Below are 15,086 nucleotides of genomic sequence, written 5' to 3'. Positions count from 1 at the left end.
AGATCAGTGGAAAGAAAGAAGGGAATTCCAACTAAGTACCAAGTAGGAAAGAAGAAAAGAGCACTATCCTTACCCTGTTCATGTGAACAATATCAGATAGGCAAACTGAAGCAGAAAACAAAGTTGAGAATCACTGTATGCAAGTCTAGAATAAGCTACTGAGTGGGAAAAACTGTATGTAAACAAACTTTCACAATCTTCCCAATTTGAAACCATCTTACCTACAAGACTGAAGTAGAAAATTTCAATTTTTAGCACTTACTGAGCATTTTCTATAGGTCAGTAGCTACTACAGAGGAAGTAACCGTGTGATTGTAAGAGAGATGACATCTAAATTGAGTATGAAAAAGAACATTTCAGGAAGAGAGAAAATAGTTCAGTGAGACAGCATGTCAGTGACCTTACTACCTTTATACAGTTCCTCACTCTTTCATGTCATACTCTCTTCTCTCCATTATCAACATAAACTCTACCATATATCATAACCCTTACACACAACACCAGGGTAAGGAAACAACAGTAAAGGCCTGCTGCATGTTTTTACAAATAAAGTCTTGTCAGAAAACAGTGAGGCTCACTTTATTGCTGGCGATTGTTGGGCTACAATGGCAAAGTTCAGTATATGTGATATTATATAGCCCACAAAAGCAAACATCTATGAAAAGTTTGTTTTCTGTTCTTTAGCATATATTCTTTTCTGTATCATACTTACATATAATACAATTTACAATCTAGCAAGTATATCTCACAATGGTTCAATTTTCCTATTTATTGCTTTTATTAAACTACTCTCAAACTGCTATGATAACCATTCCTCTACAAATTCCACTCTAAAACCATTTCTGAATATGAAGTTTAATGAAAAAATTCTGATCATACCCAATAATTTAACGGGAGCTGGAATAACTACATTGTACATTTGGAACACAGATGTTGCTAGGATGGTCCTATTCTAGCCCAGATGACATTTAAGGTAAGGATATAAAACTGCTTGAGGCTACAGTTTTAAATCAGATCATGATGATTTTAAAAATTTGATTGTATGTAAAGAAGCATATCAGAAAACCCAGGAAGACATTCAAGAAGGTATCAAGGTAGCATGGGATTTTTCCCAGAATTGAATTTTCTAGACTTTGATGGGGGGGGGGGTGGTGGTGACAAAAATAGACACCTTTTCTGTAATGGGTGTGCTAGAAACAGGAACACTGAGTAGAGTACCCCAGGAGACAAAGCTCTAGATCCCCTAATTCAGGTTATCAACTGGATACATGAAGCTACAAATAGCACTGAATCCAATACTTACTGCTTTTCTCTTATACATACAAACTCAAGATAGCTTTAATTATAAATTAGATTAAGAAACAATGATCTTGGGTAACAGAAAAGGGGGTAACACTATGTTAACAGTAAAGTAGGTGTGGTTTACAAAAAGAAATACTCTTTTGTTTGTAAGATGCAGGGGAAACCGGGATGAGTTCCTGCCATAAAAAAATGATTATGCAAGTTTTATTCTTACTCTAACACCTTCAAATAAACTATATATTGGCTGATAAGGAAAATAAATGCCAATTCTGTCACATAACAATGTAACTTTTATATTATTTAAAAACAACAACCAAATAAAAAGAATGCTTCTTGCTTACTAAATAACAAAAGGCTAAGTTTTCTTGAAAATATAAATATCTCTTGAAAACCAACTTAAAAAGATCAACATTCAAACAGGAAAAAAGGAAAGGAGCATGAACAGATGGTCATACAAATGGCCAACAGAAATACAAAAAGATGTTCAAACATCATTCATAACAAAATGTTAAGAAACCAATTTAAACCTATCAAATTGGAAAAAAAACTCAATCTGTTAAAAATAAGTACTGGAATAAGGGTCACTGTCCAATACGTACGATCACATTTCTGGTGAAAACATGAACTTGTGCAAGTTTTTGGAAGTCAACAGCTAATACGTTCAAAGTGAGGGCACAGACACCCAATTTGACTCAGCAATACCACTTCTAGGAATGAAGTCTATGAAAAAATTCTCTGCATGTGTGCATGAGAACATATAAAAGATATGGTTTCTGACCAAGAAAATGAAAACTATCTACAAGACTGAGAGTGAAGACATGCTCAGAAGCAATTAAACAAAAAATGCCAACATTACTGGCATTATATTAAAGGAAAACGGGAATTACAGAGCTTCTATGGCAAAAGTTGGAACAATTTGAGCAATAAAGTATTAGATCATAACCCAAGTATGAATATGCACAAGTAACACTGATATAAGTAAATAAGTAGGTTAATAAATGGAGAAGAAAATGTCTTGCACAAAATAAATTTTTAAAAGTACATGTAGATACTCTGCCTTTAAGAAGAGTAATCCCCTGCCCCCTTCTTAGGTGTGGGGCTGTGCTTAGTGACCTCTTACTAAAGAACTCAGCATGAAAAAGTGGAAAACCTGAGAAAATGCTAGGTTAGGCAATAAAGGTTAATAAAAAGTCACAAATCGGGCCCTCCCTGGTGGTGCAGCACTAAGAAGCTTAAGCCATTTCCACATGAGTTCGATTCGATCCCCACCTGCCCCGGAGGAGATCCACATAGTGCAGCAGACCTCTCCTGACCCACCCGCTGCTCCCCTCAGCAATGTACTTGTCTATCTGCCTGTTCTGCTCCCCACTCTGTCCCTGGTGAATCCTCTCACTGTCCGCATCTCTGGCCTGTACCCCAGTTCTGTATGAATAAATAAATCTTAAAAAAAAGTCACAAATCATGCAGATGGTATGATGTGATGGAAATGAAATTGTGGAATTTCTCCAATAACCCAAAGTCCCAGTTTATTATGAGATAAATGTCAGAAAATTCCAATAGCGAGGGATCAAAATAAAATGTCCCGTCAGTGATCCTCAAAATTGTCAGGATCACATACAAAAAAAAAAAAAACCCCAAAAAAACAAACCGGAGAAATCACACAGCCAACAGCAGTCTAAAAAGACATAATACCTAAATGTAGTACGTTATTTTAAATGGGATCACGAAGAGAAAAAGGCATTATGTAAAAACTAAGATCTTAAACTATGAACTTTAACTGATGTATCACCATGGGTTCCTTATGTGTGACAAACATGGTAAGAATATAAATGTTAACAAAAGGGGACAATGGATGAAGTTTCTACACATATAAACACAAAAAGATTTACTGTTAATATTGTTCAGAAAATGCAGAACATATTCCCTAAAATGTTATTTTGCTACATATGATATAAGCATTCATACATGGTTACAGAAAATGTACCTATATAGAAAGGAAGTTGTGGAGATTCGCAAACTAGGGTAATGAAGATTTTACTCATATCTATTGTCCTACCATAGTCCATGTTACAATATCCATGTAATAATACAGTTTGTATTATAATATGTATATAACAATACCTTTTGCTAAAATATTAAGGTGACATAAAAACAAAGATGGTGATCTATATTCAAAAGAAACTACCAGAATTCATATTCTGAAGCAGATGACAGTTACAATTTCATTTGCTATCAATAACATTTTATATTTCTGAAGTCATGACAAATCATCTACACCTCAAGAGTTTATAGTACCTACATATTCATTTCCTAGGACAAATTACCTTTCATCAGTAAAAGTTTTATCCAGATAATGAATATACCATTTTAAGAGATATCAATATAACTAATTTCTGATCTTATTTAAGCAAACCTCTCTATTTTAGTAAATAAAATTTTCTGCTGTTGATTCTCATACAGTAATGAGAAAGTAATGGGGAAAGGGAAACAAGAATAGTTATATTTTGTAAGCCTGACCATGTATATACTTGTTAAAATTTTTCAGCCTTTCATTTGCATAGTTTTTATAACTTGGGATTTCATTTAAAAAAAAAAAAAACCCTTTTCACAAGTTTATCTTTACCCAGATTTCTTAAAAACCCACTTCTGTACATATATGCAATGGAATATTACTCAGCGACCAAAAAAGAGAAACGCATGTCTTTTGCAGCAACTTGGATGGAGCTGGAAAAGATCATGCTTGGTGAGATAAGCCAGAAAGAGAAAGAAAAATACCAGATGGTTTCACTCATAGCAGGAGTATAATGGACCAGGTGAGAAAATGACAAAAATAATGAACAACCATATACCAGAGACATTTTGTGGGGTGGAGTGGGGGATGGGATCAAAAATGGGGGCTGGGGGGGTGTGGAGGGAAGTGCACGGGATTATGGTGATGGCACATGGGTGACTTGGTGATGGGAAACCTGCGGGGATTACAATTGAGATGGAAAAAAAATGTACAAAATGATGTAAAAAAAAAACTGTTATTAAAAAAAAATAACCCACTTCTATTATCTCAGCCTCATTTGCCCACTACTACTCATATACTAACATACATACTTCATATACAACATGTATCATCTTATCTTTTGATATAGACTTGGCTGTATGACTCCACCAATCATTCAAACATCCGGTATTTCAAACATGACAATCACATACTCTGCACTATTAAGCCACAAAATCTCTGATCAAGCATCACCCCTTCTTTCTTTTTAGTTTTTATTTATATGCATTTTTACATTGTTGTACTTAGGTTGATTTCCCCTCTCAGGTATAATACCCATAAAATTACTACCAATAAGACACCTGTGAGCCAACACCATCGTCTCTTCTGCTCTTCCCTCTCCTTTCCCTGCTCAGATTTGTTGTTCGCCTGCTAGTTAGTTTTGTATTCCTGCCCCCCCCACCATCCCTTGCAAGGTTTCCCTATGTTCCTCCTATAAGTGAAATCATCTAATATTTTATATTTTTCCTGCTTCCTTCTGACTTATTTTATTAAATATAATCCTTTCTCGTTCCATCCAAGCTGCTGTGAATGGCATGAATTTATCTTTTTGATCTCTGAGTAGTATTCTCTGTGTGTGCACATGTGTGTGTGTGTGTGCACACACAATAGCTTGTTGACCTAGTCATCTTTTGGGGGGCATTTAGGTTGTTTACATATCTCATCACCCATAACATAGAGTACAGGTATATGTTTTAATGTTTTGGTGAACTTTGAGTAGATTCATAGCAGTGGAATGCTGGGTCTGATAGTAGCTCCATTTTTAGTAGTTTGAGAGTCCTCCAGACAGCTTTCCATAGTGGTTGGCCCAGTTTGCCATTCCGACCAACAGTGTAAGAGGGATCATTTTTCTCCACATCCTTGCCAGCATTTGTTGTTGCCAGTTTTTCTAGTATGGGCCATTCTCACTGTGTGAGGTGATATCTCATAGTGTTTTTGACTTGCTTTCCCCTGGTTGTAAGTGAAACATCCCTCTTCCGTGCCCTATTCTCTTGCTGAAGGCCTCTGGGTAATTTATCACTTTCTTCTCTACTCCTCTGCTCACTGTACAATTAAATGTTATTCCATGTATCATTCTGCAGTATACTTAGTATACTTCTTTTCTTGTCCTCCAACTCATTTAGACAGAGATCTTAAGCTTTGTCTTTGCACCTAAAATACTATACTGTGCAACTATGAAATGAACTTTAAGAATTAATTAACACTCATATTTAACAAATTCTTTAATCAAACTGGACTTCAATTTTCTCAATAATAAAACTTTCAAAACACTGCTATCATGACTAAATAAAAATGAATCAGAAGACTTTAGAAGGTTGGTACTTGTTTTTAATTTATGATTTAAGGCAATAATAATCTGTAAAGTTAATTAAAAGAATATCTCTAAGTTTGAATCTGATAAAAATTAATATATATATGGGTAATATACTATATTCAACATGTAAATCAATATTAGTACTAATTTTTTGAGTATTTATTTTGGTATATGTATGCATACATAATATGTAAGTACAGTGGTACTTACTGTGCTTGCTTAATATTTTTTACTGACAGGAATACAATCAGACAATCAGCATATATTTAATCATTATTGTTTCATATATCCCTGTATACTACGTATATACTCATATAACTGGGAACTTATTCATCTTTTCTATCTAGCTAATAGCCTCACTAAGCAGTCTGTGAACAAAGTTTAAAAAATAATAAGAGGGAGAGAGGGGAGAATAGCTGGGGATATCGCCTCAGCAAAGCAAAAGTTTACCTGGTAAAATGATTAAAAGCAATCACTTAAACTATGTAGAAGTAGTTCTAAGGACATACAGCAAATTAAGAAACAGATCTCAATAAGAAAAGTGATATTCAGTGGTTTATTTTAGCAAAGGACTTTACTGACCTGCCTTCCCACCTCCAGTTTTGGAAAGCACTATCTGTTTCTCTATTCCAGACAGCTAAGGCCAAGAAGAAAGGAACTACCTTCCCCTTCTGTGGCTATGGTTGCACTCCCTGGAGGTACAGGCTACAGTACTGTCCCTTATTCATCCTAGTCCCAAGTTGCAAGCAAAAGATCTATCCCCGTTAGGTACAGGAACTGTCTTTGCCTTCCCCTACTTCCCCTATAGTAAGGTAAAAGAAGCTTTTTTACAGACACAGTATTCCAGGCATCTCCCCAAATTTCTTATAGGGTGGAGCTCCCACTCTAGTAGGGGCAATCAGTGAAGACCAGGGGCTACCAATGCCTATCATCCATTGCACACTCAAAAAATTAAGTTTGATACTCTGAGAAATAGAGTCCTCAACCCCAGTTCTAGTGCTGTGAGGTCTAGGTTTTGTCAGAGGGAAGGGCAGGCTATGGGTTTAGTCAAGAGAGACCATCTATACTTGTAATAGAATAGGAGGAACTCTACAGGCATTATCTAAAAACAATGGAGACCTTTTATGGCGCATAACTAATGAGAAGCTGATAGGTCCACGACACCAGCAAAATGGCAATACATCAGAACTGACTTTACAGACGTGAAAGGACTTTAAAGGAAAAACATGACAACCTTTACTTCAAGAACAAGAAAGGTGAAATGGACAAATTATCAAAAAAAAGTTCTAAATACACCTATTACAAATCAAGAAGCTTAATTAGTGACTTTAATGCTTCCTAAAATTTAAAATAAAAAAGCTCAGGCATAAATTAAGAAACCCATCAAGCTTTCAAAGATGAATTAATATCAATTCATCATAAACTTCAAAAATGTAGGAGTGAAGGAAGGAAGAAGAAGAAGCAGCAGAAGACTATACTTTCCAACTTATTCCATGGGGCCAACATTACCCTGTACCAAGACCACGAAAAGATGTTACACAGCAGTGTTGGGGGAATGAGGAAGTGGGGGACACAATACACTGTACAAATATAGATGCAAAAGCTCTCTAGAAAACACTACCCAGCAACATACCATTTCTAAGTAAGATTATTTCCAGAAGTACAAGACAGCTCTAACTTAACAAAAGATATTATTAAAATAAAGAATAACACAATAATTTCAATAAACAAGCATATGACAAAGTCCATCACCCTTATACAACAAAAACACTCAACAACTTGGGACTAGAAGGGAGCTTCCTAAAAATTGATAAATGACATTACAAAAATCCCAGAGGTAACAATCACACTTAAAAAAATACAGACAGAATGCTTCCCTCCCTCCCCACTGCAAATCAGGAACAAGAAAAGAATCTCTGTCTCCATCTCTTCTATTCAACACTGTACTGGAGATTTTAGTCAAGGCAGTGAATGACAAGAAAAAGAAAAAGAAAGCATCCAAGATATTGTATTTTGATAAAAGGGTCAATTCATGAAGACGATATAACTATTAAAAACAAACATGTACCAAATCAGAGCTCCAAATACATAAAGAAAATACTGACAGAACTCAAGGAAGAAGCAGACCATTCTATAATAATATTTGGAGACTTAAATATGCCACTTTTAATAAATGGTATCTAGCTATAACAGCAATAAAGAAATATAAAACTTGTAACATTATACATACATAAATACACACATTCATCCTAGTCCCAAACTGCAGGCTTTTTTGTCTTCAAATAGTTCTCCAAAGTAGACATTGTACCCTCTTCTGTTCAACAATCATTACTAAGGTATTTTTAAATGGTACATTTTCTAACTTACTGTTCTGAGAATATCTATCTTCTATGCTAAAGAGTATAGCATATTAGACAAATTCTGCCTAACACTGACTTCTAATTTTGCCACTTAGTGGCTCTATGACTTTGGGACACCTAGCAGCTACTGTCTCAGATTCTTCCTCTATAAATAGTAATAATAGTATCCAATCTTGCTGGGTTTTGTGAAGTTTAAATGAGTTATAAAGTACATGTAAAGAAAGGGCTTAGGTCATCTATCATGAGGGTCAACTAGAAAATTGGTCTTTTGACTGGAACAGAGATATGCCTCTTGCTATTATTTACTTAAAATGCAAACAAAGCATATCAAGCAAAAATATTTGCATTTTGCATCTAGACTGCTGTTTATTCTAGTTAGTGAAGAAACCCTTCGCAGGAAAGATTGAGTTATGGTCACAAGTCATTTCTGTAGGGCACATAAACTGCCAATAATTAGGAGGCAGTTAAGGAGAATGGATTTAATGAAGGATTCTGGAGCTGGAATACATGAATTGGAATGCCAGTTCTGTCCCCTTCTCATATGGGCTTGCACAGGAGAGTTACTCAATTTCTATATGCCTCAATGACCTCATCTCTAAATGTTGCATAAACATTAGTAATTTTCACACATTTCAATTAGCATAACATGTTATGCATATAAAGGGGTATGTAACATAGTAAATGTTATTTATGGGGAGGAAAAAGCACCTATGCAATGGCTGATGCATAGCAATTATATATTTGCTATTATTAAAAACAACAATTTGTAAGACAGTAAGTTAATGTTTAAGTGTTAATTATATGCCAGGTATTATGATAAACACTAAATAAGCATATTAGATCTTTTCCTTACAAAATTCCTATTGTATAGACTGTACAGGAAAAAAAAGGCTTACAAAGGTAACATTTTGTCTAGTTATACTATCAAGTAACAAAATGTAAACTTGAATACTCTTAGCTAAAACACCACTGCACTTTACTTTTCAGAATGGATTCCTGCCTACGTTTTCTTCTATGACAGAGATATAATCAAGCATAGCATTTTTAGCATTTTTCTCGCCATCAAAGACTTTGGTAGAATATTCCTCTTCTGTAAATACCCCTCCACACAATTACTATCAATAGAACAAAGTTGGTATGAGGAATGAAAGCAATCTGCCATCCTTGTTATTTAAATTGTCTCTCATTGTGTCAAGTAGAGGAACAGTTTTATTTAAAGAAGGCACTCTCCTTTAGTATCTAAGTACAGATCCATGAGGAAGCACAGATAAATATTTTTACAAATAAGGCTACTTACAGAAATATTTCTTAGAGAAAATTATTAACTGACTTAAGTTTAACCATCCTATAAAGATACAATGGTTTACAAACTACCTCCTTCAGCATCCAAATTCTATGTATTAAGCAGGCAAAGTCCACTGCTCCCATACCCACATTCAACCAAAACTTTGCCTTTTATCTGTTCAATCTATATATACAGAACAGGTGTTTCTGATAACTCTAAGAAAGGGATTTTTTACTGATACTGAGAAAATAGTTGGATATTTGCGATTCACAAAGTTATTAAGTCCAGTCCTTCAAAACATTCAAAAGTTCCAATTTTTTCCCCTTTGGTTGTAGGAAGAGTACTCTTCTTCTGGAATAAATAGGAGGAAACTGTTGTGTAACCTATGTCCTACCTATTTTATGCTTCAGTGTATATAACAAACACTAGTAATTCCAACCAGAAGACTACAACTAAGACTAATATTAGGCCACATCTTTATTCTCTGTCCTGACTTAATTCCTCTTTATTTAGCTACTCCTTCCCCCAAGTTATATGCTGAAATCTGACTGATTATAATTCCTACAGAAAAACAGTCCTTAAAATGGCACAGTAGAGCACAATAAAGAGAATGTCACCAAGAACAGACATGCTGTTTGTTCAAACTGTAGTCAGTAGAAAAATCTGCTAAATATTACATCAATCTCACTTTAAATTCGCCTAAAGCTAAAAAAACTTGTGAATAAAAATTAAGATGAAGCTCTGGGGAAGCTTAATTTTAATACAAGAACTAAAAGTAATGGAGAACTAGTTTAGAAACTACTGTAATACAACTCAATGGAAAATTATGTAATCAAGAACTACAAATACTACAAGGCAACAAAAGTTTCTATGAGTTGTAATTATTAATATGAATATGTAAGATATGTTCATAAAGAAAACAATATAGAACTAAAATCACAAGTGGGGATGAGAGTTTAAATTTTCTTCTTTAAACTTTTCCATAAATAAATTTTAAAAACTAAAATAAAATTTTCCAAAAAGGGAGCAGTACAGGCTAACAAAGAAATACTAAGAAAGAGAATGATAGAGACATAATATAGGAACCACACAAAGATTTTGCTTGTTCTGCTCCCCACCCTCTCTGGTGAAGCTTCTTACCACCCCTGCATCTATGGCCTATACCCCAGTTCTGTATGTATAAATAAATTAATCTTTTTAAAAAAAAAAAAAAGGAACTGAAATCCAGATAAACTTTTTGGGCTTTTTGTTTTTTTTGTTTTTTGTTTTTGTCAAAGAATTAACAGACAGACAAAAATACTGACAGGCACAAGAGTTAGGAAAAAGGAATATGAAGAGGTGACACAGCCTATTTAAGAAGGATAGAAATCCAGATATAGAAAAATGGAGATTAGAATTAGCATGAAAAGAGAAGAAACACAATGAAGACTGAAGAAAGCAGAATAAAAAGGTTTAGAAAAACAGAATAACAAAATGATGGAAATCAGACATTGAACTCATCCATCCTGGACCCCTAACCAAGTCTTTCATAGCTACACTACTGAAACACTTTATAATTCTTTTTCTCATCCTCACAACATCAATTCATCCCCCAAGAATGCCACCTCATACCTTCTTTAGGCTTATTTTCTTACTGCCCATCTACTGCCCAAAGCTCTCTGAAACCCAAAAAGCACTATGGAGTTTAGTGCCCCAGTTCTTCATTGAGGGTTTGGTTTTTACTGCCTTATCCGAAACAAAACCTGGATCCCACCGAATGGCACTGGGTTCCTTGTAACTCTCTCAAATAGAAACTGCTTTACTCCCTTCAAATATTCTAGGATCAAAGGCAACACTCACAAAATTTTCACAGTCTGACCTCAAAAAAACATCTCTCCAAACTCCTTTCTAAACTCCTAAAAGTTCTAACACCTTAGAGTTACACATACTTTCTATTTAACCTTGTCAATATCATCTATTTAGTGTCCCATCACTACTACCTATGATGTCATATATGTAACTGTCTACAGGGCATCTTTATTTACAAGTCTCACAGGCACCTCAAAGTATTATTAAGTTTTTATTCTCTCCCCTCAAGCTCCTCTAATATACAGACATAGGGATTACATCATACTGCTGTTATAAAGATCTACTACTTAGAGTATCATCACATTCAGAGAGAAATAATCTTTAAGGCTTTGTAAAAATTTTATAAGACATTTAATTCTAAACAGTTGCTTTGAGTTTAGTCATAACTATTTTTGGAGACTAAGAACTGATAAAAATCCTAAAGCTGGGCCCTCCCTGGTGGAGCAGCGGGTTAAAGCACTGCACTAAGAAGCTTAAGCCAATTCCACATGAGTTTGATCCCTGCCTGCCCCGGAGGAGATCCACATGGCATGGCAGACCTCTCCTGACCCACCCGCTGCTCCCCTCAGAAGTGTACTTCTTCAATCTGCCTATTCTGCTCCCCGCTCTGTTCCTGGTGAATCCTTTCACCCTCCGCATCTCTGGCCTGTACCCCAGCTCTGTATGAATAAAGAAATAAATCTTTAAAAAAAAAGAATACTAAAGCAGAATCCATCTTTACATATGGAAAGTTCTAACTTATTAGCTGGTCTCTCTTGAATGACAATTCAGAAGGAAGAGATCATGAATAAAGCAAGAAGAAATATTTTTGATGCAAGGTTCTATAACTGTGTATTTCTACACATTTTTAAAAAACTTTCTCTCTTTTTTGACATGAAAGGATCATAATTTCCAGTAATATGCTGCCACTTTACTTGGATATTTTTATAATAGAGCTATCAAAAATTAAGCAGTCATATTTCTTCACTTGTGAAAATTTACTATGCTCAACAGAAAATTCTGAGATAAATAAAATGTAAGACGCATGTTTAACTTTAATAGTAATAGACAGAGGTTAACTGATCTTCTGGATAACTTCCCTTAATGACTTCTTAACTGCTCTTTATAAGACCATTTAAGACAAATAAGCAGCTCTGAACAGTAGCATGGATGATATCTTCCTCTAGGATAATATACAGGCAACAGTTCATATTCTGTCACTACTGAAGCACAATTAAGTGAAGGTGAGGCCAGACTTGTGATGGTTATTTCCACCATAACTAAACAGGTTAATCCTTTAGGTGATGCCACAATGAGAGTCTATAGTCAAAAGGTTGCTCTTCATTTTGAGTTAAGTGAGTTATTATATGTAAACCACCACAACAGTGCCTGGTATAAAGGGGATACTATACAAATTTTTTAAATGAAGAGAAATATCTAGGAGCTCTGTAAAAAAGCCTTTTCAAAGAAATCAATTTACAATCCAGGGGTTCACGGAATAAATTAATTTTGACCTTTAGTTCCCTCCTTTGGGTATGTGTATTATCTATTGTTTAAAAAAAACCAGGTGGATTCAAAATTTCATTATAAAAGTACTGTGAACATAAGACATCCATAATTTCACTTGGGAAGTGAAAGGAAAAACTAAAAGACATGTTAAAACAGGTAAGAGATTAAAGACAATTAACAGGCTACTTGTTAGGCTTAAAAATAAAAAATAAAGCACAATAAGCCACGTAATTGTCTTTAGAAAGAAAACAATGCAAATAATTATGTGGATTTAGAATTCCTAACACAAACAAAACCATCACTTAAACTTATACACACACAAATACATACTCTTGAGAAACAATTTGCTAATTATGGTTGCTAAAATACTAGCAACTATATAAATATTTATCTACAGACATGTGTATCACAATCCTAGCTATTTTAATACATGAGTAACTCCCCATGTAACATGTTCGTCATGAAAAGTAAGAATTGCTAAGGAAATAATTTACACAAACTTTATTGGGAATTATTAAACAGTGGTACACTGGAAAAGTTATGTGAAATAAGAGTGCTGGGCTAGAAATCAAGAGGTATAAGGTATCTAAGGATTATAGATATTATTGCATGAAGTCTGAGATCTAAATGTCTAATGATCCAAATTCATGTTCACTTAGCAAGAAAAAAAAATTAATGTCTGGTATTGGGCCTACCTGTTTACCCCAAACCAATGAAGGAAAAACATAAGGAAAGGAAGAGTTAACAAAATAAAAATAAATTTAAAAAAGGGGGTGTGTGGTGGTAAACAGAAGAAACTGGAAACTGATTTTTCTATCCTTCTAATTCCAGTTAGTACAACATTAGCTACTGTGTTCCCTGAAGAGAAAGATGAGGGTGCGAAGGCTAGGATAGTTGGGAGGTGAAGATTCACAGTAGTCTTTCATTACTATTTGCTTTCATAGAATTAAATGTGAACAAATTTTGACCACTGATAACAAACTCTTGAAATATATTTTTTCCAACTATTTGCCTAGACAAAGACTGTTAAATTTGTTTCCCAGTATTTGTTTCATTCTGAGCCCACCAAAGACTTACTGATCACCTTTCCTTTCTAATACTCCCACATAGCAAAATGATATTATTTCCTCCTCTCCAAAAAATTGATGAACTATATATATATATCATGAAGCTCCAGTAGTATATATGAAACACAGAAAGTTTAAACAAATATATAAGTATGCTGTGGAACTGAAAATAAGTTTTTTAAATGAAAATTCTTAAAATCCATTCCCTTTATCATCTCATAAATATCTTCCAGATTTAAGTAAGGATATTCAAGGATCCTATCTTGAGCTCAATCTGTAAGGTCTTACTTTTAGAACTCTTCCATTGAACTACCACAATGCTTTCAGGGGCAGGGAGCAGCAGCAGGAAGTGTCTAATTTATTTAAGTTTATCACAATATTCAATACACACTTTGTGTAAGACCTACCTTCTCACCACTTGAGTAGAAGAAGTAGCGCAATCGGACTATGTTACAGTGATCTAACTTTCTCATGATTTGAAGTTCACGATTCTGAAAAGGAAGACATGAAAATAAGTATTTTAAAGTTTAATTGCTTTCCATCATACTAAGCTGCTTAGAAAATAATATTAAATACTACAAACAGCAGGCCACAGATACATTACAAAAAACTACGGTCTTTAATAGTTAACATGCAAACTATGTATTGCTAGTCCATGACCAATTTGTTACTACTTTGCAGTAAGCAGAGAAATTGAAAGCCAAGTGTTCAAAATCTTTTATAGCAATTCAACAAAGTAATTTTAAATCTATGAATTTTGTAATAAGTAGGACCTACATTTTGTGGTGTTTAATTTTACTTTTCCAGTGATACATGGCACATTTTCCAATATCTGTACCACATTTTATGAAAATACCAGTCTTTAATTAATTGGAAATTTTTAAAGCCAGTATTTCAACACAAGTAGTGGAGCACTGATCTAGATTATCTAAGAGATATCTGAAATGAACTGCCACTAGTGTCACTTTTTTGTAACTTATATTTTAAAAAAAATCAAACTTCTCATCAAGTAAATTTGGACACAAAGAAAACTCTTACAAATCCTATTATTTCCCAAAATACAGTGAAAATTACAAGTTAGCCTATTAAAAAGGTTCAAATGCTAAGTTTTAGAGAATTAAAATAAGGCATTTTAGAAATTGAACATTCAAACAAGTTTATATATAATTTTTTCTTTGGAGAGTTTCAAAGTTATGATCATCACTTATGAAAAGAAAACATTAAATAATAGACTTCCTAACCCCATAAATTTTGCAGTAGTATATTTGAAGACAAAGCACATAAATTTCAACAATATGCTTGACTGTCAGAAATATGGTTAATAAAGGCTAGGTTATGTAACACAGAGAAAGGATACTCAAATACCAATTAT

At 34.2% G+C, this 15,086-nt stretch overlaps 1 protein-coding gene across 2 annotated transcripts in view; it reads right to left on the bottom strand.

The window, feature by feature from the left end:
- Positions 1–15,086, bottom strand: part of GSK3B (glycogen synthase kinase 3 beta) — a 158,642-nt gene that overhangs the window by 71,951 nt on the left and 71,605 nt on the right. For both annotated transcript variants that reach the window (XM_004675185.2, XM_004675186.2), the window contains exon 3: positions 14,122–14,205. In XM_004675185.2, coding sequence (XP_004675242.1) covers positions 14,122–14,205 — 84 coding nt within the window. The remainder of the gene's footprint in view (positions 1–14,121; positions 14,206–15,086) is intronic.

This window comes from Condylura cristata, unplaced genomic scaffold (assembly GCF_000260355.1).
Source record: "Condylura cristata isolate star-nosed mole 26May11 unplaced genomic scaffold, ConCri1.0 scaffold00003, whole genome shotgun sequence".
NCBI classification, from domain to species: domain Eukaryota; kingdom Metazoa; phylum Chordata; class Mammalia; order Eulipotyphla; family Talpidae; genus Condylura; species Condylura cristata.
Note: the sequence above shows the minus strand (reverse complement) of the source record. Positions and strands in the feature narration are given on the sequence as shown.